This window comes from Gobius niger, assembly GCF_951799975.1.
Source record: "Gobius niger genome assembly, chromosome: 19".
Taxonomy (NCBI): domain Eukaryota; kingdom Metazoa; phylum Chordata; class Actinopteri; order Gobiiformes; family Gobiidae; genus Gobius; species Gobius niger.
In genome coordinates, this window is record NC_136870.1 from 11,700,028 (window position 1) to 11,727,559 (window position 27,532).

General features: G+C 44.3%; 1 protein-coding gene across 3 annotated transcripts in view; it reads left to right on the plus strand.

Annotated features, from left to right (window-relative positions):
• Positions 1–1,089: 1,089 nt before the first annotated feature.
• capn15 (calpain 15) overlaps positions 1,090–27,532 on the plus strand; it is a 43,882-nt gene continuing 17,439 nt past the window's right edge. The window contains exons 1-3 of one of the 3 annotated variants that reach the window (XM_079576740.1): positions 1,090–1,350; positions 19,773–21,372; positions 27,067–27,275. In XM_079576740.1, the coding sequence (XP_079432866.1) occupies positions 19,795–21,372; positions 27,067–27,275 (1,787 nt within the window). In that variant the 5' untranslated portion in view covers positions 1,090–1,350; positions 19,773–19,794. Of the gene's footprint in view, positions 1,351–4,248; positions 6,050–11,424; positions 11,548–19,772; positions 21,373–27,066; positions 27,276–27,532 lie in introns of those variants that run through there. The other 2 variants (XM_079576739.1, XM_079576741.1) reach the window with 2 other exon arrangements.

Below are 27,532 nucleotides of genomic sequence, written 5' to 3' on the forward strand. Positions count from 1 at the left end.
CTCAAGGTTGTACCCGGCTTTCTTTAGTTTGGCCATTTTTGTGGTGTTTATAGTTTCACTTCCTTATTGAACACTGACAGGAAGTGACATGGATGAAGGCTAAACAATGTTAAACTGTTGCCCTGCCATGTTAAGCCAATTTAAAATGGAAAAAGTGTCATGGAACTTTACCTTTATCTATGTCACGTCCTGTCAGTGGCTTATACATTCTAATAAAAATGACTTTTATGCCCAACATTACTTTATTAAAAATGCGGCTTCACTGAAATAAAATAATAATTATTCAAGTGATGAACTTACCTGAAGTTCTTTTTCTAAATAAAAAGGAAGAAAAAAGTCCGCACAACTAAGTAACTTAGCAACTTACTTAGTTGTGCGGACTTTTTTCTTCCTTTTTATCTTCATAGTCTACTTTGGTCCTGCACACTATTTAGATTGGATGTGCGTGTTTTTTCCTTTTTAACGCTTTTTCTAAATAAGTCATAGTTATTAAAACGTGTTAAAACGTTTAGGACTATGGCAGTATAGGCATAATAGGCTACTGGTGGTCGAACAATGTTAATTTGCACGCACACACAAAATTGAAATGAAATTGATTTTCTGACTACCTCAAACATTTGTTTCCGTTGCTTCGGGCCAAATAAGGGACAAGGTTAATAAGTAACGCTTAAAACTGAAACTGTATCCATTGCGTTGGTAATTTTGAAGTTAATAATCCAGTAACGCCACTAGAGGTCAGCATGTCTCTAGACACGCGCTTCAGCGAAAGCCTCAACATGTAAACACATGGACTCTATCTGAATCTACGGAATACATTATTTTTCATTCTACTGCCATATGCTGTATAGTTCAGGTGATACATGTATTTGATGTGGTGTATTTCTTTATAATTTTGTTCAAGAAGGTGAGTCGATTCCTACCCGGATATCCGCGTTTGATCAGGCAGTGACAGCTGGGAAATCGAGTTTTCACGGATTACATTCTCCAACAGTTTACGCAGTGTGATTTACGCACCTCCGCCGAACCCGCGGCAGTTACGCACATGACGTACGGCCGTTGTCTATTTGCTCCTTGGAGATTCCCCTTTCCTTCCTGGGCTGTTTGAGGTAAACGTACGCGGTAACATCACTCTCGGTTATACCTGCTGGAGTGAAACCAAGCTACGAATGTTCGCTTTTGTCAGCAGCCTGTCAGGCATGGGGCCATTGTTGAAAGTGTGATACCGACGTGCTCCGAATGCTACGGAGCCTCAAAACACAACCCGGGAAACAACTTACCTCGACGATGGCTATAAAAAGTTAACACTCAGCGGCTGGGAAACGGGGATAACACACGTCTACTGGAAGCGAGGTAAGGGTTCGACTTTTGGGGGCAGATTTATTACGCATCGTGCCGCTTGTCGCTAATGTCCATTACGCGCCGACATGTCTTTGTTTACAAGCTTTCCCTGCGTCCTCATCTGGTCGTTTTCTCAATGAAAGTTGGCTACACAGAATGAGGCTACGTAAGTGGCAGTCTCTGGGGCGCACAGGCTTACTGTCTGTGCCAAATTAACGCTTATGTGACAGCACGTCCTGCCCTTAATGTGATTGCGTGGTTAATTACAGAATAATACGCGCACTTATCGGCATAAACACAACGGTCAGACTTTGGAGATTGGCACATTTTCATTTAATGACAGCTTGAATCGGAAACTTTCCTTTTCCTTTCCATTCATCAGGTCATGCTCCTTACATAAACAAACTGACCTTGGTAGCTTTGAACATGAAGCTGTACAGTCTTTCTCATTCATGTCATGCTGCAAAAGTGTGTCCAATTGCCTTGTGTGGGGACATTATCTGCTGTACTAATGACAACATACAATGTACCGTGAAATCAACTCACATCCTTCTGTCCTCTCTGCCCCCTTGGAGTCCCTGGTGAATAGAGCTGTAATCGAAGCTCCCTCTCTCCCAGGCTCTGAGTGTTACAGCTGCTGTGTTCAGCCCTGACTGGAAGAAGGACAGGTGGTCCTTGGACAGGTGCACCTTTAACAAAAGAAGACTGTAGTGCACTGGTTTGATTGTGCTCATTTTCATTATGGATAAAATGTTATCGCAACGAATCCATGTTATATACACGGACGGTGCCAACAAGGTCCGTTATTGTTCAGTTCCCAGAAGAAGATGCAGGGCTTTACATTTCTATCAATGCATCCTTGAAGCTGGGCATTTCTTGAGCTGTTTCCCGCCCTCCAGTGGTTTGTAATTCTAGGAACAGGTTGGATCTGTTCCTTTCAGATGAGGGTGACCACCTGCTCCTATTTTTGTTGCACTGTAGCCATTTAGATGTGTGTTATAAATCAATATTACTCGTGGCAAATACAATTTTTGGCTCCAAACTATTTTGGAATATGTTGTGCACTTGCTCACTCACATTACTGTGAGTTTCGGGGCATGAACCACAAATGAAATGCCCTGTTAAACTATTTGAGAAAGTTAAAAATTGATCTTGCCTAGTCAAATAAAGGTTTACCTTCCCCTGTGCCCACCTCTTGCATTGAGTCCAGGGGACAGCCCATAACAGTGCTGGACTTCTTAATGTAATTTCCACCATAGAACAAATATAATTCCAGCTTGTCCTCTAAAATATTCTTATGATGTAGGCTCTGAATAATGTTATAATGTTTTGATTTCACCCTAGCGCAGCCTGTTCTTATTTTGGCATTAGCAAACATTTAAGCCTTAAATATACTCACAATGAAGCTCCGTGTAGTCATAGTATGGCTGTTTTCCAAATGTGACCAGTGCGTTTCATTGACATGAGCGAAGGGAGGGAATGCATTTCTTAGTGTGATTCTTAGTGCTGTTAAAATACTTCTGAGAGGCTAAACTACTTATGCCAGTGTTTTATAGCACATACATTCCTCTACATCCCCCGCATTTTGTTCTGTAGAATTAATAACTGTTTGGCATATTTTAGGTTTCTCACTTCGCTGGAATTCCTTAAAGTGGTGTTTACTAGGCAAACTGGTTCTGACTCAGCACATGCAGTACAAGGAAGCAGTCATACTTAGAGCCGTGATAGTAACACACCCTTATGACTGAGGGCTCATTGAGGCCGATTTCCCAACACTGCACTTGGTGAGTTTCGTTGTGTTTTTTTACTGGCTGCTTTATGTAACGCCCAATGTGCTCCTAAGTTCCTTGGGACTCAGCTGTAAGTCTTAGAACTCGACTTTTGCTTGAAAACAGTGACTATCTAAAAAAAAAAGAAGGTGTGTGCGTGTGTTTGTTAGGGCAGTGATCAGAGGTGGATGAGGCAGACGGGAAGTTTGAAGGCTTATCTCAGTTATGTGCATGGACAGTGAGCAGTGATGAGTGTTGCAATCACTGCTGTCGTATTATTAACCCTTTACTTACACAAGTGAGCACTTTGCTATTCCTGAATTTGCCCTTTTTCTGCAAATAGCACGTTTTTATAGCCGTTTGCAAGTCAAATATCTGCTATGTATGTTTGTTTTTTGTATGTTTGCTTCATGCGGCTTATTAGCCGACTTTATCAATTAAAAGTTGACTATGGTAAACTGTAGAGAAGCTTTAGTCCTGGTCTCATCTGGAGTCAGTCCTTCTTTTGACCTGATTTTGTTCCAGGCTCCATTTAACCCTTGTGGAGTCCTCACATTTACATGTATCACTGTCAAATGCAGATGATTATTACGTTGAATGTGATGTAGGCGCTGGAAGCTTTAGTTTAGTTGTGCTGTAAACTGCTCTACTAAACTAGACTAATACACCAATTCATATTACTTAGGCCACAGCGCTATACAAATAGGATTTTTTTTTTTTTACATTTTGCCAAAGAATTGTCTCATTTGTATCCAAAAGGTTGCAGACTCCTGCCCTAAGTAATATATTCAGAGCACTTTTTCCTATCCTTTTAGGCTGCTGTTTGCCCAAGTCATGTCCCAGTCTGTTCGCACTATCCATTAGCATTCACTCCCCGGACTGCGTTATTCTCAATAATGAGCGAGACCTTTAGCTTTGGCTCTATTGAGGTTTATTTAAATCTCTTGAACGCAGCCTTTCCCTCTTGTATGCTCCGAGGGCACTGCGCATGCGCCCTGCTGACACTCCGGTAATCCGCTGTGAGGAGGAGATTGCATCCTCGCTCACTGCGCCCAAGCACCCGGAGAGAACGGACTTGTATGTAGAATAACCAACAGAGGAAGCGCCAGGCAGGGGGGCTGCACCAGGACGTTTTGTTTGCTTTTTTGTTTGAAAGACTAACTTTCATCCCCCCCCCTGCAATTTGTGTCATCCATGCGACAACGGGGACCTATGGATGGATGTCTTCTAACGCAAACGACAACGAGCCTCGGGGATATGAGGTGAACGCTAGCTGCCTGTAACGGACCCGGCAGGCTACATATATGAAAAAAAGAAATGTGATGTTAACATGCGCGTCCGTGGTGGCTGCTGTTTGCACGCTTTTGCCAACAGTGCCTCGATCAACGTTTCTTTTTGGCCTCTGAGCGAAGCGTGGAGACGTACCCAGACCGCCGACGTATAGAGAGACTTGAGTCAACGCGAGGAAGCCCACATGCGTTGACACACAGGTTGTTTTTTTTCCACGCCGCTACATAGATCGGAGACCACGTGACTTCTTTGGAGATTTTTTTTTTTTTTTTTTTTGCCGACGAGAGCACATGCCATGGTCGGTGTACTTGCATTTGGAAAAAAAAAAAAAAAAAGCAACAACACTGGAATCAACTTGGTGTCCTTCAGCTGCTTCGCCTGCGCAGACGTGTTCTGACAAGCCAACGGGACGAGCGTGAATCCTAAAGCGCATGCTGATGAACAAGACTGGCTTTTGCTCACTGTCAAGCTCTCACATGACAGCGGAGCCTTCACGTCCTTGCATCCAGAGCACCCCGGCTTGGAAAGGGGGAACATTCCTTTTGGTGTGATATTTTCCAGGAGCTAAGCAGTCTGTGTATGTGTGTGTGTGAGGGTCCTTATGTGTAAAGTGTGCGGACCCTTCTTCCCTGTTTTGGGTTCTGTTATTGTGCAAACTCTTTTGGACCTTTCCCCATTCCATTCTGTAAAGCGATCCAAACATGACGCTATGTCCTGTGGGAGAAAATGCAGCTGGGGTGTTTTAGCCCGTAACCTCCTCAGCAGCTGTCTGACTGAAAGATGAGACTTTCAATATTAGCATACTTGTAGTATTGCCAGCACCCTTCCCAAGAAATGCACTGAAGGATACTACCACTGTGATCTCATGCGCTGTAGCAACACCGGTCCGCCCCAGATATTTGAGCAATCGACACAGAAGAACACAGTGATGCAGTGGACTTTTTGTTGACTCAAGTGGATTGTGTTTTTTTTTTTGCTGTAGAAGATGCCCCTTCACAGCACACCTTTTCTTGTGATTCTGCTGAGTGCGTGCAAGTGGACGAGGAGCCAGGCATGAGGCTACACAGACCTGGAAGATGTCTCGAAGGGAACGCAGGAGAAATTATGAGTGGGGCTACAAAAGACAGTACGAGAGGGGAGATACTTGAGTGTGGGAAATTGGCCTTCTCCTCCTAAAACGAGTTATTGTGTTGGACTTGTTCTTCCAAGAAGCTTATGCCACAGACTATATGGATCACTTGTAACGCACCCACTACCACTTGCATGTTAAATATTTGATTATTTCTTGATTGCTGGCCAGTTTTTGGTCTATCGCCCTGATGACAAAGGAAGTCGCGCCAATTTGAAACAGAATTGAGCAAGATGTCACTCCCTTGAACCAACCAAAGCGTTGGGTTTTCGTTGTGCACTTGCCGAAACAGGACAGAACATTCCCAATTACAAGCGCATGCAAAGACTCGTATCGCCGTGGTGATGGGGAGCTCTGCCTCATCCCTGACAGGAGAAACCGAGTCGGACCATGGCTTCAGCACCACGCAGTACCCGTCGTCGCCTCCCATGGGCTGGCTCCGGAACAGCCACAGCAGCCCTGTCTGGGGCACCACCTTCATCACGCGGCAGCAGCAGCCCCCACTGCCTCATCGTGAGCGCAGGTAAGAGTCAGGCCCAGCCAACCATGGGACAAGCATCTCTCACATGAGTGCACTCAAACATTGAGCTGACTTCTGCAGGGGCAGCTCGAGGTGTTGGGTTACAGTTTAGACTAGCGTTTAGCCTTGACCGTAAAGACAGACAGCAGGTCTCCTCAGATAGTGGAGTTTGACGCTCCATTAGATTAGATTCAACCACACAAATCGGCACTCAAAGCACTTTTGCATTTTTTAACTGCACATATTCATACACCAGTGTACACAGAAGGCATCATCTCATGCACTGGCAGGTTGTTCATTGGAATCACCAATCGTTCAATCGTTCAAGTTTATTTATGTAGCACTTTACAACAACACCAAAGTGCTTAAAAAAAAACACAAAATTATTCCTCTGAGACATCATGGGCAAATGCACCACCAATTGTTCCCTCAAAAAAAAGCCTTTTTTTGGGGCGACAGTGGCGCAGTTGGTCATTTCATGATTGGAAGGTCAGGGGTTCGAATCCCAGCTCCTGAAGATGCACACTGTTTTTTTTGTTCTTGGGCAAGACACTTGAATGACAGTGTGAATGGGTGAGTGGTCCCTTGCTGTAAAGCGCTTTGGGCCTGAAGGTATAAAAGCGCTATCTAAGTTGAGACCATTTATCTGGACATGAGTTAACAAACTTGCTTCGTAAATCAGGGTTCTAGCAGAGCTGTGCAATTAATCAAAATAACTTACTCTAATCAATTACAAAAATAATGTTCTTGAGAAAAACTGTTGAATGCAAATGAATGTTGTTTCATTGCTAGATTGTGCATCTCAGAGGCACTTGCTATAGTAGTCAAGCTTGTTTTTATGTTTAAAATACACTATACATGTGTTACCAGCCCCCTTCCACGCCAGAAAAGATAGACAGACCTAAATCACTAAACACTAAATACTGCAGCACAACAGTTAATTGTATTTTTTCCAGTCCAGAGCTCGCAAACAAGGCAATTCCCAATTTGTCGCCTTGTTCACTGACAACAACATTTCTCCTCCGAGTTTTGGGTCCAATCGCCGCTGATCCTCCAGAGCTTGTCTTATCAAAGCTTGTATTTTGATGTTCTGCTATGATGCACCCAAAATCAACCTAAGCCGGATTTGTAACTCCAAATCCCGCCCCTTTGGTTTTCCCCAAGCACGTACTGTACATCTGTGCTTGGACAATTTAGGCTGAGTGGATTGCCCCGTACAGCAAAAGTGACCTTTCCCTGTAAGCCCAACACAAAAACTGCTGATTGGTAATCTTAATAATGCTTGTTTTGTTTTTTGTGTTGAAAACTGCTTATTTGGTAAAAAAGGCACTACTTATAATAAGCACTGCTGCCGCTGGATCTATATTTTACTTTTCCAAAGCGCCAGGTTTTTTATTGAGCCCGCAGCTGCTATTATTCATCCAGGTTTGAGTCAAGCAGAGCCTACTATTAGTGCCATTCAAATAAACAGTGTTTCTTCGTATCGATGGGAAGAAAAATATCAATGCAGTTAGTGCTTTGAGAGAAGGAGTGCTGCAGTAATCCATTGTTCCAGTCACTGCTCTCTCAATTACTGTCAACATATTGGAGGGCCCATCATCGGCATTTAAAAGTATGAATGCTGCTCATCCACCATCACTGGCTGAGGGACTTGTTCCTCCTCGCAGGGACATGCTTCCTGTTTTTCCGTCAGCTTTTGGGGTCATGTCTCTTGCGACGAGAGCAGGCAGTCGATCGACCGCCCAGTGTGTATTGAAGTTGTTGCTGAGTCACTCAGGGCAGCGTGGTCCGGTTGTTAGTTATTGATTTTCAGAGAGCCTGATCACATTTCCCCACAATAGATGTCATCATTTATTCAGCATCATTCTCCTGCCGGCCGTTCATCTTTCTTGATTCCTCCCCTCCACAGTCAGGAGTCCGTTGCAGTTGTGCTATGGTTAACTGTCATGGCTGTTAACTTTTGCCAATTATAGATCCATGTACCCAGCCATTAACAAAAATCCATGTGCACAAAGTTAGCCTAATGGTTCTCAACATGTGCGGTGTACCTTTGGGACCGACCTTCAATCTCCCATGACAAGCTGTGACCTTGAAAATAAATTGCAGTTTGGAACTAAAATACAATATCTACTCGTAGTTGTGTTGATTAACGTATTGTTTGTAGGAGTGATTAGAAAACCGTTTACCGATAGTAATATTAGGCGGGTTTATTTGTAAAGTTAAAATTAGAAGTTTCTGAACTCATGACATTTCTAATGCACATTATGGTTAAAACCCCTGGCAAATATGATTTTTTTTTTAATCTATTGCACATAGAACTCTCTCTGTCCTTGGTCTGTCCACAAGGTGTGAAAATGAGGCCAGGGTTCTGCTGTTACGCGAGGCAAACGTTTTCTGCAGTGTTTCCAAAAACATGTATCTAATCTAACTGTTTGCTACTGTGTTTTGTTGTTGTTTTATTACTTTAAGTGTAGAAAAATTCTATCTTAATGTGTGTAGTTGGCTACTACGTCAATAAAATATGTATATTGGTTCATCAAATAATCTGTCTGAATCATCAGACTCCCCTTTGTTTTGTAAACCACATTTCTAAAGCCATCTGTTTGCGTCTGTTCCACGGGGCTTCTCCTGAGTCATACCATCTACCTGGTTTTATTTAGCAGCTCCTGTTGTGTCCACTATGTTTATCGCTGTAGCAACATGCCCCGCCTCCTTCACTCACCCGGTCCTCAGTCAGCTGAGCTTCTAAACACATGCACGCATACATATAGGCACTAGAAACTCTTTACCCTACTACAGTGACCCATCCGGTGAAGCTACAGCTTTCAATGTACGCTACATTAGCACTTGGAGCGCTTGGCCTCCTATCTGCCCCCGTTCCTTTTCTCCACACAAACACACTCTGCTTAGCATAATAATATGGTTTGGCAAGCTTTGCACAGCGGTGACTGGGCAACAAATCTTAAAACAACACAGCCCTAGCTATGCCATATAATATACAGTATATGATATAATGTGTTGGTTTTTTTCTCACAGGTGACCTGTTTCTGCCCAAGCATGGCTGTATAGCACTGTATCACATTCTAAATGTTTTTCCACACTATTGCCATACTGTGACCAGTGACAGTGTCTTTACAGTAAATGCTGAAAATAAGATTGTAATGAGGTAAAGTCCCCAGACTTCTGCCATATAAAAGAGTTGAGCGACTTCATTAGAGCTGCCAACTTTCAGTCAATAATAATGTTGCACACTGACCTCGAAAGTGAGAGCGAGGATGATACTTTATTTAATCTTTGACAAAAATTCTAGCCAGTGTTGCAAATGGCTTAGTAACCTGCCTAATGATCAAGCGCTTTCAAACAAAATTGCATTTGTAAAATGAATAAACTTTGGGATGTCTGCAGTCACTTCATGCCACGACATGATGTCAATAAGTTGCACAATTATAGAGATCGCTCTCATTTTATTTTTCCCCAAATGTTTTACTGTAACAGTGGGGGTTGAGGCTTTCAATTTAATATCAACAAAAGCATTGGCCCGTGGAGTTGTATCAGATCTTCGCTCCACGCTGTATTGGCTGCACTTGAGGAGCAGAGCTTAAAGTGAGCGTGTCCTCCCCAGAGGGACCCCACTGTTTCCTCCTGTTCCACTATGATGGATGAAGGCGCGTCCACTGCCCAGTCTGTCTTTAATTGGATTAAAACTGGACCACTTGGGATGGAGCGGCCTGGTCACTGACGCTGTGCTAATGTCTGAATTATTTCCCCCCGTTCACAGTCCGCGTGGTGAAGACAAGGCCGCGTCAGGACAGCCACTGAACCGCCGGGATAGAGCTGGCACTCAGGCTGGGTGTCACAACGCGGCTGTCTTTGGAAGGCACTGCATTGATGCTGCAAAAAACCCAGTCTGTTTGCTCCTCACTGACATGATTCCACTTTCTCCTACCCCTGTTGCCATGGAAATCTGTAGCATATGTTCACTAACCCAGTTCAGTCGAGCCTCGGATACGACCACACATGATAACCTGGCTGTCGTGCAGAGAGAAAAAATTAGTGCACATATTATATCTCAGGCAGGGCACCTCTTAATCCATGAGTACGCTTTGATCCCCGTATGTCTCTGTTGTAACAGTCCCAAAAAAGCATAAAGGCATTTACATGTGGGCAAAATATGAATCATGTTGAAATCACAACCTGCTTTTAGGGTTCATAGAATTATTACAGAAGTATTCACTAAAGTTGATTTATTATCTCTGGTCAACTATTAAAATGACCAAAAAAGAAAAAAAAATATAGTAACATTTCTCTAAACAGACGCAAAAGACTTAAAGCGTGCCAGGATGAACAGCATATCTCATAAGACCGCAGTTGCTTTCCTCTTCTAATCCAGTCGATCTGATGCTCTTCCTTGATCTTCCTCTGATGCTCTTCCTTGATCTAAACTTTTAAATTAATTTAAGTTTGTTTCCTCTTGTATTTCTTAAATGGATAGAAAACAACATTGGATCAGAGTAATGCTTTGATGGTATAATGTTCTTAAATGAATATAGCTTAAATGCATTCATAGATATATACAATTAAAAAGATGCTTTGAATTGATGGTGCCTTTATTTAGACTTCACAATTGGCACGGGACTAAAATTCCCTGAGTTTGCAGAATCAGCCTAGGTAAAAAATTGGGGGAAATTTTTACCTTGCCAGTTACCGACATGAGAGATTCGCAATGGCATAGAAACGGAAGGAGGACGTCAGGTTATTTTACCTTTTACCTGAGGTCCCTTTGTCCCCTGTGAATGTCCATCTTCTGTGAGTCAAATGTGTGCATTTCTAAGAGGAAGTAGAAGTGTCCTATCTCAGCTGCATAGTTTCCTGGTGGCAGAGCTGTGTCAGCACTCCTGTGGCCCCTTGGAGCGCTTGTGTTAGACCAGTAAAAGTCCTGCACTGTCAGACTGTTTCTGTAGCATCCTGCCCCGGTCCCACTGCCTCTCTGGCCTTACCCAATCCTCCAACTTACCCTGACAGCTTCCTCTGTTTAAAGATTCAGAAGACTCCAACTGCCTCCACCACTGACACTCATAAAAAAAGGAGGGTTTGGCTTATGAATGTTTCACTAAGGGCACCTCAGAGGTCAGTAGCTGTTGTCCATTTTGTCTTATGTTCATTTCATTTTTAAGGCTTATGTTGAAATGTTAATAGAAATCCGGGCACATGAGGCTAGTAAAATGCTCCGATTATGATCATGTAGGTCGGGCTTACAGAAAAACCACCGCAGCTGTACAGAAGTGTTGTGGTCCATAGACAAACTGAGAGAGGCTCTTGTGCATTCACACAACGTCCCCATTGTTTCTGAGGGACATCGCCGTGAGCCCATCCTCACAAGAGAAGAGCATTTAGTGGGGTTTTTAAAAACAGTTGCTCTCCTGCCTCAATGAGCTGCTTTGGAGGAATGTTTAGGCCTAAGGACATGTACAGTCGCTTCAAAAGACTCTTTGTCTGCTGTGGTAAGTAACACCGGGCAGTTCAATAATAGCAGTCTGTCTGTCTGACTTCATAATGTCCATCGTAAATATTCATTTAAACTGAACTAATCACTGACGGTAATCAATTCTTACTCTGTTTGCTTGGTTATTAATAAGGTCTGTGCGCCTGTCAGTGTTAAATGGTACAACCCTTTAGGAGAGGTGCCTTTTTTGAGAGAAGTTAAAAATCCACTAGAGCCAGATCATTATTCGGATTAACAAACTTCAAGAACATATTTTTGAATGTTGTTGCCACTTTTGGACCGAAAATAATTTGTGTTTTTGCATGTGCTGACAGAGAAGACATGAAACTTTGTGCCAGTTTGTTTTATGCGGCTATGTTATTAGTCATTCTAATAGTTACCATAGTTACCACCATATTTTTGTTTTTACCTACAGGCTCTTAAGAATGTTATGATGTCACGAGGAGTTAGCTAGTCTGACTCATCACCTGCTCACAGTGTTTGTTGAAGTGCTACAGTGCAAAGGTTTCTCCTAGTTTGCCAGCACTATCCCAGGATGAAGAAGTTATAAACACATGTTATTTGCCGGTAAAACTGCGGCAGAGCCACCTTATTCTTAACTTTACTGAATACAACAAAGCATTGAGGGCCAAGTACTGGTGCCGGAGTCAGGCGTGTGTGTGTGAGATGTTCTGCAATGTATTATCCATTTTCACAGCTGTCTGATACACAGCCTCTGATAAGTCTCATCTTTAATAACAAGCTGTGCTCTCTTCAACTCCGATTCCTTATTTTCCGCTGGCAGCATCAGTCAGCCTTGTTTGAGTGGAGAAAGGACGAGGAAGCTCTAAAGCTTATTTGCACTCCACGTTATTACCGTTTTGTTATCGAGCTCCCCAAAAGCTGCCATCCCCACGTCTAAAGCACGCAAAATTGAGCGTGTAAATATTTATCAGGAGTGAGTCACTTTATTTGGGTGGACGTCTGTCCGAGTTTTGTCTTCCTCCAGTTATCAGCCCCACACAGGCTCCTCTGCCCAGACTGAGTGTTTGTCAACGCATTCATACAGCCCTGGGGAGGTGAGCCTCTCTTACCATGATGGGAGATAAACTGGTGGTTTCTGTGAGGAAATTACCTGCAGCCTGGGAAATGCAGAATGGTAGGAGACAAAGTTAGCAGCATCCGATCAAGGACATATCTTCCTCACAGCAGCTCACTGGAGGTGGGCTGTAAACGTACAGGCACCTAAATAACGGCTGATGCAGAGAGCTCACGAGGCACGGGAGGATATTCATGTACAGTAAAGCCATGGAGTCTGCACATCTTTCACTGCTTTTGTTAAAACGTTTTTGTGTGCAGTTCATCATTTTTGTGTGAGACGATGCACAATATTGGGTCCACGAGAGTATTTTGATTTTATATTGGATAGATAAGTTCTGGGAAAATCTCTTTCCGACAATAATGTTTGAGTGAACACTGTGTGCTGTGCACTGATTGCTTGGTAATTAGAAGCGAGTATAACTGGCAATAATGTTTTGTCGACCTTTTTCTACCAACTTCAGAGGCGATTATATCCGTGAATATTGGTCCAATCGGCACCAAATCAAAAGCGGGACATGGTGTTCGGTGGTCTGTCAGGATCAGTTACAGACATCATCACTTTCCTCTCTCTCTGGCAGAACTAATCTGAATAAAAAACATGGTTTTCAACAGGAACAAGGAATATCTCATGAGACTGTGGGTCATAACTTTTACATAGTCAGTTTAAGTCATGATCATTGTCGTTCTCTCAACCAAGCCATGAAACCCTAAACAAAAATTTGAGGTCAAACATGGAATTAGCTTTACTGGAAATGAGGCTGTGGCTGCTGGGACATGCCCAATCATGCAACAAAAATCAAATCCTTAAAATGTCATCAATCCACATCAAAACAGATTATTTTGGCCTGAAGTTTAATCTAAATATTGTCCATTCACCTTTACTACACTACAAGTTTTGCACAATGTTGATGATAGTACTGCTAATAAGTCACATTTACTTGCTCTTTTCCCAATACATTCCAGTGGATGGAAACACAAACCAAATACAACAGTTCTCCGTAGAACTGCCAAAGCAACTGCTGCAAAAAACAACTGCATTGTAGGAAAGCCGGAATAACATCACAATAGGTTCAACAGTAACCTGTTTGTAAAATGTCCTTACTGCAAAGTCCTGTTGGCATTTTCTATTTTCATTACTGTCCTCCGGCCTTGAGCTGCATCTATCGACCCTTCTCATTATTCAAGAGGGAGAGCCCCCGCTAAGGCACATCCACCGCTCCTGCTGACTGCACTCCACATCCAAACTCCAGTCGCTGCTGCCGGAAACCCGTTCCCTGTTTAATTTAGATAACATTTGTCTAGCTGGCAGTGTAAATTGTATGACAAGTGTGCTTTCAGAAAACCTTTTTGCTTCTGAAAAAGCCCAGACATTGCAAGTTGTAAGATGAAGTGTTGTAGAAAGCCTTTGTGACACTGGCGGGGCTGTGAATGACGGGCCATCTGTTCCAGCAGCTCTCCAAGGTGCTGACAACTTTCATGTCCCGACCCGTACAAATGTGGGCCCTCTATTCATTAGAGGCGCAGTGTGATGGGCATATGTTCCGTTTATTAAGCTTTGCATGCAATTTTTTTTTCGCCCTAATCGTGGCTTTCAGAACCGATTTGTCTTGAATTATTCTGAGGATATGATTTAAAGTAAGCATTTCAGAACATGTTTGTGGAGTTGAACTGCAAGGATAGCAGGTTAAGGAGACCCCATTAAGAGAGAATAATTTCTTATCTGCAGAGGACAAAGTATTACCCAAGGAGTTGCAGCCTTTGCGGCATTCAGAGTATGATTTTGATTCAATTGGAGTTTATTTTGCAGCCTTAACCTAACCCATACTGACACATTGGAAAGCTGCTGCAATAAGTTACGCAGTCCATCTAAAAATGTCCACTATTTCCTCGACATTACTGGGAGCAATAAAAATGCACTTAGCTTGTTTATTGTTGAGATGTTTTTGAAATTCCCCTGCCCGTCGGAGAAAGCACGTAGCATGTTTTCTCCGCGGGCTCTGGGATTTCAGCCAACCTTAGAAAGCCAGTGCTAATGACAGTCACACAAAGGCCAAATGTCTCGCGGTGAAGTAACAAGACGCTGGCCAGACTCTGCTCTCTCCATCCTGCAGCACAGTCCGGTTTGTGGAGGGAGTCCAAACTGTAAACTGTGGGTAGCCAACATGCTCAGCAATGCCATAGCTGTTACTGGTGATTATGGTCATTTACTTTTACCTCCACCAGAGTTTGTTGTGTTTTTTTCCCCCCTCCTTCCTCTATTTATAGGAGCTTAATTTGTTTGGCTAGTTTGTTAGACTGACCTCAACTTGAAACACAATTCGATTTTCATTTAATTAATCACCAAACATTCTCTGTGTCTGAATGCCTGATTCATAATATAACACCTGAAAAGCAGACCTCATGGATTCTCTACATCTTGGAATCAATGCCTTGGTGGAAGTTTGTGCTTCTTATAGTGATGGATGGACACATTTTCTATTCTTTCATTATAATGTAGTAGCAGGAATTTGTGAAAAAGAGAACGTTGTGTGCTCTGTAGTAGTTTTTAAAGGGGGGGTATTATGCAAAATCGACTTTTTCAAGCATTACATCATGTTATTATGTCATTCCCTCATTAAAAACATGCCTGAAGTGTTGCCTTGGCACATTCACGTATTTTTGAGTAATCTGTAAAAACTCTGATGGCAGCCATTTTAGGGATAGGTTTGCCTGAGTCCTCCTAGGAACGCCCCCACCTCCCAGAGACGCCTCCGAGCTTTCGTCACCAGCCGAGTAACCGACCACTGCTCCTCAGCAGAACCCCCTCCCCACTGATGCCACAGACAGCGTGTGGAGGGAAAGGGTCAGAGGTTCTTAAAGAGACAGAGGCCTATTTCAAGACATTCGCTACAGCCATTTTGAGAGAGCAATTTTATACAAGGCAGTTATTCTAATTTACTGCATTGACAGACCAACAGAAGGTTTGGTCATCATTGTAGTGTGCTATAGACTGGTGCTATGTGATTGAAAAAAGCATAATACCCCCTCTTTAACTATTGTGTGACATGCCGGCTTGTTGCTGTTTTGACCATGACAGTGAAGCTCTACTTTGCTCCCTGAAAGTGAAACATGCCTCTACGCTCATTGTAAACCAAAAAACAAAACAAAAATAGTTCATGCCCTAGTGGAGCTTCCAGTTGCGACTGATAGATACAGACGGCATCTCTGGAATCGCCCACATATGGTGAAGTTTGTAAGCAGTTGAGGAGGAAAACAATTTGGAGAAAAATCTTAACTTTCTCTAATTATTCAAAAACTACTTTAACAGTTGCTGAATTATGAATAGAGTTTTCTACTAAATAAAGATACAGACATGAAGAGGAGCAAAGTGGTTCAACAGCCCATAAATACATAAATAATGGAGAGTGCGAACATGATGCCTTATGATAGCACCGTGCTAATGCTAATGCCATTTTTTTGCTTCTGAACAATCTGCTGTGAAAAAATATCCATATGAACACGATTTAGACTTGAAAATTGTGCTTCCCAATAGATTCTCTTTTCCCCCTCGGTGAAGCCACGCCCCCTTCTATGACGCGCTGCCGTATCTACTGTGATTTGTATCCGAAGAAATCACATCTCTATGGAGCAAGACCCACCTGAAAGTGTCCAAGTGTGATGAAGCAACAATACGGAGGAAAATTCCCAACATTTACCCATGGACTTTTCCCTTCCGCCTTCTAATTCGCCCCTTGCCTCTGCGATGACTCCACCGTTTTCCTTATTTTGCTTGAGAGTCTTACAGGGCTCAGAATAGTCTGCTGAAGTGACGCGCTGATTGTCTCACAGCCAGCCAAGCATCGCGCAATTGTGCTGGGCCCATTGAGCACGTACCTAAATGAATGGAGAGTAAGAACAGGTACTTTATGTGCCGCAGGCTGTGCGATGAGATGGCTTTTTCCCCCTGCCGCTAAAGTCTCCTCTTCCTCCCGCTGTCTCCGTCCATGCGTCTGTCTGCACTGTAAGCTGCTGGCTGTCTGCCCAGGCCGAGGACACAGTGGAGCTGGAGGAGCTGAAGTGGGCACTTTGAGAGGCGCTCCGGTCCGCACAGGCCCAAGGACAAAGGCTTTATGTGTGCCCTCGGACCAGTCTGAAGCATGTACGCCGGCCTGTAATCTTTAAGTGGGGCTTAGGGGATGCAGGTTGTCGGTGTTTGTCTCGCCCTGTTGTTGTTGTTATTGTTGTTGTTGTTGTCGCTCTCCCAGTCGGTTTCATGGTAGGGCTGCACAACAAAGCACAATTAGATGTTCCTTCCCCCAAACCGCGGCGCCCTGTTACAAAAGTAGTGCGCTTGGAATAAATAAATGTCATACCCGATGGATTTGAAAGCCCATGTTAGGCCGGATTAGTGAGATGTTGCAATTTCCATTCACCTTTATGGGGCAAAAATGCTGAGTAAAGCGGAACTGCTTTAACATTATGCAAGGTCTTACGTCCTTAAGAGCAGAGTTGACTGGTTTTAATAGTCTTATATATGCCAAGGAGGTACTGTTACGTTTTCTGTATAGCCACAAGCGTGTTTTTGGCTAGCCTTTTTTACAACTTGAAAATAATAATAGTAGCGTGATCAGGAGAGCGTCCTCGAATATTTTTTCAGGCTAATCCATGACGGTAAATCGAGCCAGGACTTTTACTACTGCATAATGAAATAGAGCTCCGCTTGTTCCAGACCGTGACCAAAAGCAATCGCGGTGACGAAGCGAGCGCGCGGCTGACATGGCGACTTTGCTCTCCGGGTGGCAGATGAAAGAGCCTTGACAGTTGTGTGAAAATGGCCGCGGGGCAGAGACACTTGTTGTTGTTGTCGTCGTCATGGCTGCTGTTTGTACGTGGAGCTCGGAGATGTCACTTTCACATGCAGCTGATGTGACGGGTTGTGAGGATGCGGGGTGGGTGGATCGAGGACGGCGGGATTTTGGATACATTAAGGCGATAGGATTGACAAAGGTCATCGCACGAGCAGGCCAGTCAGAAAGAGGGAAGAATTGAGAGGGTGATTTGTTGTATTAAATTTTCAGGTTCAGGAGATTTTCAGTTTATTATTTACAAATTCTATCGACTGTACTTTTTTACAAATATTCCAAAACACAATGTCCTTGCCAGCGGATAATAAAACGTCTCCGTGATAAACTGCTTTCTGTTTTGCTCTCGAGTTCAAACCTCACACAGCCTGATGAACGCTACTGGTGGTTCATGTGTCGATGAGCCTTCCCAAAAATCCAGTTTTTGTTGCTGAATTACTGGAAAACCCTGGTTTCCTTCTCCTCTGGGGGGGATCGGCTTCATGTTGTAGCACATTAGAGCCGTAAAAAATGAATGTGGCACAAAGAAGCAGCATGACTTTGGTACTTGTACTCGCCCACCGTCGACACACAAAGCCTCAAAATGCATCCGGAATAAAGTTTCATATAAATATAGCTACTACATACACAATTTCATTCATCATTGCACCCAGCGGCAAAGGCCCGCTCACCAGGCATCCAAAGAGGCACATTAGCATCTCTGCAAGTCCCTGCCATTCTCTTAGCACCTGAGGGAGAGGAGCTGTAGAGAGCAAAGCACAGTGTCTATAAAAGATTCCCTTGGGTTCAGAGGATCCGCCTGATTTCAAAGGGTTTAATGGAGTTGAACTAAGGGCAGAAGAGTTGGCCCGCATCCTCGGTGCTTCAGAGAAGGGAGATACTCTAAAAATGCTCATCATTACTATTATCTTTAAAAGCTTTCATTTAGTAAAGCTGTGACAAACAACTCAACCTCTGCGTAAATATTATAGAAAGTGTGAGAATATGGTTCCTAGACTTAAATGATGTTCCATTTCAGTAATCCTTATTCAGATCAATTTACTTCAGTGCCTTTACACTTGAGCGATCAGGTTATGCTGAAAAGCAATTCAAATATCTCTGATTTGAATTTTCAGAACAGTAGTTTGATGCCATTGCTAAAACCACAACAGCATGGACGGCATTATCATGTTAATTATGAGACTGATTGTCTTCCCAAAGGGGTGCTCTAGGGGTGTAACTAGACTTAGATTCTCATTTCACATTAAGCACCAACATAATTGAGCTTCCAAGTACCACCAGCCCTAGATCAAGATCCTATCAGGAGTGGACTAAACTGCTTATGAAATTGGACTAAACTATGTCTAAACCAGAAAAAAAAAACTATTAAAATGCATTACTGAAGCTTACACAAAGTCGAATGAAAATGATCTCTAATTAAACCCTCACTTTTGAGAACCTCTGACTTCTGCGTAGGTTTGAGCTGCCATGGGGAGAGCATTGAGAGCATTTCTCGCAGAGCCATTTTTCTAAGTATAGGTGCATACAATATGATCATTATAAAGCACAGTTTCTTTGCACTGGCCCTTCCACCTCCTCGCTCTTCTTCCTCCACCTCTCGTGTGTTCACACATGAGCAGTTTGAGTGACAGTGACATTTATGGTTCCTGCTCAGGCAGCATCTCATGCCTGTCCTCCAGGTTATCCCTTCACTCCAGAGATATCCCGCTGAGCCTCGCCCACTCATAAGGCCAAGTATGCAGCTTAAAATCAATAGGCTTTTGATTCGACCACAGGCACACTGCATACAACAGCACAGACCTACTGTCTAAACTGAAACCACAACCCTTTGGTGCACTTTACAGTCTAAAACATGTTACTGACTTAACCCTGTCATGCTGAGAACCCATGTGACATGCTTTTCATATAAATGCCCTTACCATCATGAGCTGCCTCTTATTTCCCATTTCCTCTCTGTAGGATCTTTCAGACTGATCATGTGACCTGAGTATAGATCTGCAGGCCTTCTTGCCCCACGAGGGAGATTTGATTTTTCCTGTCTGTTCCAGCTAATGGTTTCCACTATTGTTATGTATTTCTTTTGCAGTACACCACCCATTTTCTTTCCTTCTTTCTCAGCAAAGCCAACAAAATGACAATTTTTATGACCCATATTATTGAAAATGGAGTTTGCCTCTTGTCCTCTGAAATGGTAAACTTGCCCTGTCCAACATCCCACCGCTCATAATGGGGCATTTCAGGTTTTTGACTCTGTAAATGACAATTATTGCTGTTTATTGAAGTACTTGTGCTTGTTTTGCAGCCACTCCCACTCTCCTGGCTCCATGGCAGCAGCGGTGCGAGGAAGTGAGTGGTCATGTGGACGCTGCACCTTCCTGAACGCCGGCGCGGCGCCCCGCTGCTCCATCTGTGAAGCTCCACGCCAAAAGCCCGACCTCAATCAGATCCTGAGGCTGAGCAGCAGCGAGGAACACCGCTGGGCCTGTCCCCGCTGCACCCTCAACAACCCCCAGGGCTCCGGGGCCTGCTCCGTGTGTGGCTTCGGCCCGTCTTCTGCCACACACACTCCCCCCACCACTACCATCGCTGCCACTGCCAACGGCCTTCCCTCTGCCCCCTCCCAATCGCCCACCCCCACTGTCACCCCCTCAGTGCTGCTGGAGCCGCACATACAGCACTCGGCCAAAGAGGAGGTGCTGAGGCGCTCTGAGAGCAACGGAGAGGTGGGGCGTCCTGAGGGCCAGCACTCAGGGTGGGCCTGTCCTCGCTGCACCCTTCACAACACCCCTGTGGCTCTGTCCTGCTCTGCCTGTGGAGGGCCCAGGAAATTGTCCTTACCCAAGATCCCCCCTGAGGCTCTGGTGGTGCCTGAGGTGCGGACCCCTGTGCTGGGGTTTCCAGCCCACAGTGCAGGGGCTCCTCCGCTGCTCATTGACTTGACAGATGATTCTCCACCTGCCCCTCCCTGTGACCCTCAGGAGCCCCCACAGTCTCAGTCTTCGTTTGCCTCTTTCTCGTCTTTACAGAACAACCCTGTGCCACGCAGCCGGAGGGAAGTGCCCCCTCCTGGACGCCCCCCCAACCCCGGCACCAACACCCCCAGTCCCACGTCCCCTTCCACAGCCATCGTGCCCCCACAGCCCGGGCCACAACGACCCGCCAAGCCCAAACACGCTCAGCCCCAAGAGCCTTCGTACCCCAGCAAACGCCTCAGTATATTAGAAGAAGAAGACCACCCACTGCCCCCCCATCTCCCGTCCTCGTGCTCCTCCACCTGGAAGTGCCCCAGCTGTGCTGTGTCCAACACAGGAACCTCCTCAAAGTGTGAGTCATGCCGGTCGTCCCGGGCCGGTGCTGACCTTATTGACTTGGTGGGCTGTGAATCTGTGCGATTCACCCCTGCCAGCCCCTCCAGCCCAGACTTCAGCACCTGGGCCTGCTCCAAGTGCACGCTGCGTAACCCCACGGGGGCGGCCAAGTGCTCAGCCTGTGGCTCCTCAAAGCTCCATGGCTTTCAGGAGCAGGCGTCCCAGTCCCGCTGCTGTGCGACCTGTGGCCTCTCTGCAGGATCTGCTTCGTGCTCGTGCACAGGCTCTTCTTCAGCCTCCTCGGGACATAAAACACGCAAACAAGGGCGAGGCTTCCCCTCCTCTGCTTCAGGCTCCTCCTCCTCTGGCCTTCAGGAGAAGGGGGGGCAGTGGAGCTGTCCCGCATGTACTCTACTCAATGACAACAAGGCCAAAAACTGTGCTGCGTGCCACACGCCCCAGCAGTACCTCACCATGCGCAAGGTGCTAAAACCTCTGAAGAGGAGGGAGAGTATGCACGTGGAGGCGCGCAGACGCAACGATGAGGGCGAAGCCAAGGAGCTCTGGGAGAATATCGTCAGCTTCTGCCGAGAGGTAAGTCACTCAGTGACACATTAAATAAGATTCATGTGGCTTTGTCTTTCAAACCAGTGATGAACTTGTTTGTTCTGTTTTTGAAACGGAATTTCATGAGATGAAGAAAGTAACTTTTGGTAACAAAGCAACATAGTTCTGGCCCCTCTCAGTGTAGACGAGCCTGCTGGATGGAACCGTGTATAATTATGAAGATGGGGCTGCACAATATATCGCAAAAAATGTCGTATCGCAATATTAGGTGATGCAATATCCGTATCGCAAGAAGCCTCAGTATATCGCAACATCACTAAAGTCTTCATCTGACTAAGGTCGACAACATTTTTTTGCAAGCTCAGCCAAAAACAAACCATGCATTGAATTGCATTGTATCGCATATCGCAAGTTATTTGAATATGGTTCAGCCCTAATTAAAAACACTAAATGTATTTGGAATGATTCAGGCGACAGCCTTAAAGTGTAAGGCCTAATTGTGGTGTTGCAATCAGGGTCTTCCTGTGTGTTGCCATAACAACATAATCGTATTCCAAGATCACAGGGCTGTAAGGTCAGGCGTGTGACACCTGGGAGGGCTCATCAGGGTGATTCATCCTGGCTGCTATTTAGAGACACACAGGTACTTTACTCTGTTTTTTAGTACATATTTCCTGTACTTCATGGGTACTGCTGTACTGCTGTACGGCTCATCTCTGATGAAGGCCCGTCCTGGCACCTCTCATGCCATCTTTACAATAGCAAGTGAGCTTTCCAGTGCATTATTAATGGCTACTTTGAGAGTCCCACAGCTCACCGCTGGGAGCGTGGGAGTGATGTTGGCTCTGAAAGAGGCACAGATACAGTATCAAAGAGCCCACTTCCCATCGCTCAAGGTCTCCCTCAAATCAAGATCACAATTTAGACTACAAGCGGATGACCTCCTTCTTAAACTCTGCAATGCTCACATCTCTCCCCTTTAATTTTGAATTCGCTGTTGATAACATCTAAATTTACTTCACCCTCGGTCACCCCTGCCCCATCCTGTTTGCCCGTGCTCTGTTCTTGTGTGGCAGTGAAAGAGCGCGAAGGTGAACCTAGAACTGGGCTATTTTTAGCGGCAGGAGAGGACTGATTTGCTTCCCTATAGCGCCTGTAATCAGGAAGTGCATCATCTGCGACCACGCTCTCGTAGGGGTCAGGATGTGAAGGGCAGAGCAAAGGCAAAGTGAACTCTTTTGCATAAGTGTAAACGACTAATATAGGACCAGAGGAAGACAAATAGTAGCATTCAGGCTGACCACTTGACGAGATGAATCATAAGCCTGTAAATTTAAACCCCTACAAATCTGTTCTGAAATGCATGTGATTCTACAGTTCAGGTTTAGCAGTCAATGTCAAATCTCATGAGAAACCAACAGTCAACAGTCCGGACTTTGTTGAAACTAGTTCAAAATATTGGATTCGGCTGCTGCTTGATCCTATGTTTTGAGTCCAGTCAATATTAGTGTAGCCCAAAGCAGTCAGTGCAAGCAAGCAATATTCCCTTTTTCACCTGAGTGCACTCTGTTTGTCCGTCTCAACTCCCTGTGTTTGTTTTTTAAGAGCGAGGGGCACAGCGTGAGATCCCCTCACCCTAAACCATGTAGCTCTCTCAGCCCCAAAATTAAACGCTCTCGGCAGAAAGCTGCTCCGCTTGTGAACTGGAAATGTTCTCGTGTCCTGCAACGTGTGTTTGTGGGAGCTGCTAAATATGCTGCGATTTAGCACTTTTGTATCAATTGTTTTAATGCTTGAAATTCTGCCGCTCTTTTTCATTTCTCAGTGCCTAGTTTAGCATGTTGGATGGCAGAGCGTGGTGCGCGCCAAGCCGCCCTGCGATGCCTTTGTTGTAGGTCTAATAAGTGTGGCACAGCCTCTGCCAGCTCAATACGTCCTCATTAGCAGATTTTTAGGAGATCAATAGTTTGCCTGTAGCATGTCACTGTCCAGATACAGGCTTACCTCGCTAAAGTGGGCTTGTACGGCTGCCAATTGTGTGTACTCTTGGAGAGCAGAAGGTTTTCCTAGCTCGAATTGGCTGGGTGAGTTCAGAGCTTTGTTTGTTGGCGCGAGTCCAGCGACAGCAACAGCGATGAGGTTTACCCAAGTCGGCGCAGCGCAGCGAGAGTCCACATCCAGACGCCATGTGCAGATGCCTCAAGCAGAGGTAATATATTTTTGATAAATTACATGAAACATTCAAAGCACCCTCTGAGCTATGGCTGTTCCTGCTTTGAACAATTTCAAAGTAATGCTATCTGCAGCTTGCAAAAAGTGACAAAGAATTAGCTAAAACAACTTCCACTTTTGGATGCTGCAGAATAATAAGCTTCGACCAAGTGTGTGATTTAATAACACTCAATTGGCAATTGGCTTACTGTGAAATAGGGTCAGGGCTCCATTAAGTGATTAATGATTAAATGATTTGTCATAGATGTATTTTTGTGGCTGATTTGATGCTGCATCTGATCCAGATATGGCCCTTGTGTGCATTTCTATAGTCAATGTTTTATAATGCCAAATGGGGGATCTATGAATCATTTAAGAGCATATTAAAGTATTCATCTTAATTATCGAAAATCCCATGTACTCAATGTTGCACTGAACATATTTCTCCTGTAATACACTTAAGTGTGAGTGAAATACTTAATGGGAAGAACAATATTCTTTTTTATTTAGTATGTTGGTGTTATTGCACCAGATTTCTTGAAATGTTGCGTTTCAAAAGCAACCAGTTGTGTTCCTTGTCTTTCGGGAGAAATCGCTCGGCTGTGTTGGAAGCTATTGTCCACAAGAGCACAATTCAAAGAAGTACTCTTTTTGATGTTTTAGTACTGCTCTGTGCTTGTTTACTACTTGTGGTCAGTAACTATTGAAGAGGGAGGGCAACATTTTCACTGAATCAATAAAATTTCAGTTTGAGTTGGGTCTTTGGAGTTTCCCGAAGAGCAAAAGTGATTCCAATTGTTTCTAACACCTGCTTCGTGGCTGGATTTGGCTTACCTCTGAGATTTCAGTGGCCTGGTTAGTTTGTTCTCTTCGCTTTTGTCTTGTGAGTTCTGAAGTAAAGCAGCATAAGCTCGCAGTTGTACAGTACATAGGCCCCTCTTAAGCCACTGAGCTACAGGAGGCAGCTTTGAAATGATTTTGCCCTAAACTGGATTTTGGAGGATGAAGTTTAATCGATTGGCTGCAGTGATATCTACCCGCAGAGAAACCCAGACATCAAACCCTCCCATCCTACTTTGGTCCCCTGAAATGAGAGCCTCACTCCTGTATTGATGCAAATGCCCTTGAGTGGACTTCAATTTCATTTTGATAATTCCATAGATAATCCTTTGCAGTAGAGTATAAGGCTATCATTTGGTCACTGTCCATATATTTCTGTACACACTGCATCCGTGTGGTGCCAGATATCCAACTTTATTTCATTTATGGAAGCAATGAGACAATTAAAAAAGACCATAAAGTGATTATAAACTTAGCCTCATCCAACACAGACAAAACACTGAAGAGCATGCCAACCATAACCAAATGTGCTCCTATTGATTAACTAAAGGAGAGTCACAATTTTCGGGACTTGAGACTTACTTGACTGTTTGTAACTTGAGACTTAACTTGGACTTGAGGCCAGTGGCTCTCAATGACTTGCGGTGACGTTATAGTTATTATTCATTTCAGTGTAACTGTTGAAAGACAGGATTCATTGCTAAAACATTTATGTTTACTTATGGTAATTAGCCACATGCTTTTTCGGCCTCCCGAGACGGCGCTTCTAATCAATACAAAGGCAGGAGGAAATGTGTGTTTCTTTGGATGCATTAAAAGTTTTCTACATGGAGAGAAGAGGTGCAGATTCATAGACGTTCATAGCGCAGACAGGCTCCTCCAGAAGTACAACACGGTAAGAGCTGGATTAATTGACAAAAAATTGGGGGGCTGTTCGGTTATAGCATTTAGTAGCTATTTTTCGGGAACACAGGGACTGAAGGCTGTGTGGAATCTACTTCGGGCAGGGGCAAATCCGAGCATGCAGGGGCTGGGACATTACAGGGAACCACTGACAGAAAAACTGCCAGAAACCAACAAAAATAAAAATATTATTTTATATTATTCTTTCAGACTGCATGGAAAAGCTCATGTTTAAAAGACTGTTTACATTTTGAAGTAGGCCCTTCGGCCCCCTGCCTCGACTTGACTTGACCCCGTGACCCCATGACTTGGACTTGCTTTGGACTTGGGACCTTCAAAACTTGAGTTTGACTCGAGACATTTAGTGACTTACTCCCACCTCTGTTATTTATTAAGAGGATATTATTAAGAGGACGCCTTACATATTTTAACATCATGTTTGGCTCCCTGTAGTCTTATGCAAAGCAGCAACATCTCCAAGGAAGCGAGCTGGTAACAAAAACACAAACTTGTGTCGGTGTCTTTACAGTTTTGCTTGCTCAAAGGAAGCAGCATGACTTCCAGTTGGAGATTTCTACTTTTGGTATATTTTTATCCTGGTTTTGAATTGACTTTTTTTTTGTAACATTAAACTAGGGCTTTGCAATTAATCGAAATTCGATTACAATTTCGATTATTACACTAAACGATTACAGAATTAGCATAATTAGCATAATTTTTTTTTTGCAAAGCAGACTTGCATTATTTCATGGCGCTGGGATTATTTTCACATCGCATTTCACGTGCCATGGCTGCTTTTGCCTGACATAAAAACAAACAGCTCTGTGTGATGATGTCATCAGGCTGCGCTGCACAGTTTACTTGCGCATGTGTGAGGGCTGGCCAGCAGGGGGCAGGTGTGAAACAGATCCTCCTTAATCGCATACTAATCAAGGCATACTTGAAATCATTTGTACTTTTATGACTGTTCAGAAAATATTCTGCATAGTTTTTTTTATTAATAAATATATAAATAAAATAAATACTTTTTTTTAAAGACAACCGTGATTTCAATTATGACTAAAATAATCGGGATTATTATTTTTTCAATAATCAAGCAGCCCTACATTAAACAGAATCTGACTCTTCAGTGAACAGTCAGCATCAGCCTTATTTGTCAACAGCGTCGCCTCCTCGAGCAGCGCTTGACCGTGCCCACTCCTGACACCACGCGGCGTAACGGGATAGCTCGGGCACGTGCGTGTGAGGCTGTCGGCCCTCTCGGGTTAGTACAGCAGCGTTTTGGATGAGCAGATAGTGTGTCCAGATTAGATGTCCGCGTAAGTCTAGGTCACACATACAGTAGAGCTTCAGTTTCACGCGGCTCTCCAAAAGCGTTTGTTGCGTTGAATGCTCGGTGCCCAGTGGGGAGCGTGTCCTAAAGAGTGCGCGGCTTCACACGCGGCCTGTGTTGAGTCCTGTATCCGTTATACAATGTGGCAGCGCGCTCAGGACTCCCGCTGTGCACATGCGAGATGCCACAATAAACCGTGTCATTCCCCTTGCCACATGAATAATTACCAAGGATTTGTGTTGTTCTCGTTTGTCCTGGAGTCAATGCACATTTCAAAGCAGCAATCCGAGTAGTAAAGCATCACAAATGTTCTTAATTAACTTTTTAAAAAATATTTCGACAAGGTAATAAAATTTTCCTTACTGTAAAGTGTCATGTACATTAATATAATGTTGTGTCATATCTGTGTCTCCATCTCCTGCTCCTCGTATCAGAACTCTGTGAACTTCGTGGATGACAGCTTCCCCCCCGGCCCGCGCTCCGTGGGCTTTCCGGAAGGCGACAGTGTCCAGCAGCGAATAAAGAAATGGCTCCGTCCGCACGAGATCAACTGCAGCAACTTCAAGGACCGCAGCGTCAAGTGGTCGGTCTTCAGGACGCCACGGCCCTCAGACATCCTGCAAGGCCTGCTGGGAAACTGCTGGTGGGCACTTACATACTCACATTACACTCATGCGTCGTCTGTGTAGGGCTTTGACTATAGAGCACTATATAGCAATCACATTATTTTGCAATCGTGTGGAAGTGGACTCAAATGTTCTTCAGCGAGTGCTTTTCTTTTTGTGTAAAACCAAAATAAAGAGCCAAATATAGTTTTGCCTATTTTAATATGTGCTTTTTATGATTTGCTGGTAAATGTAAGCTAACCCTAACCCTTGCAATGCACCAGGCTGAAGCTGA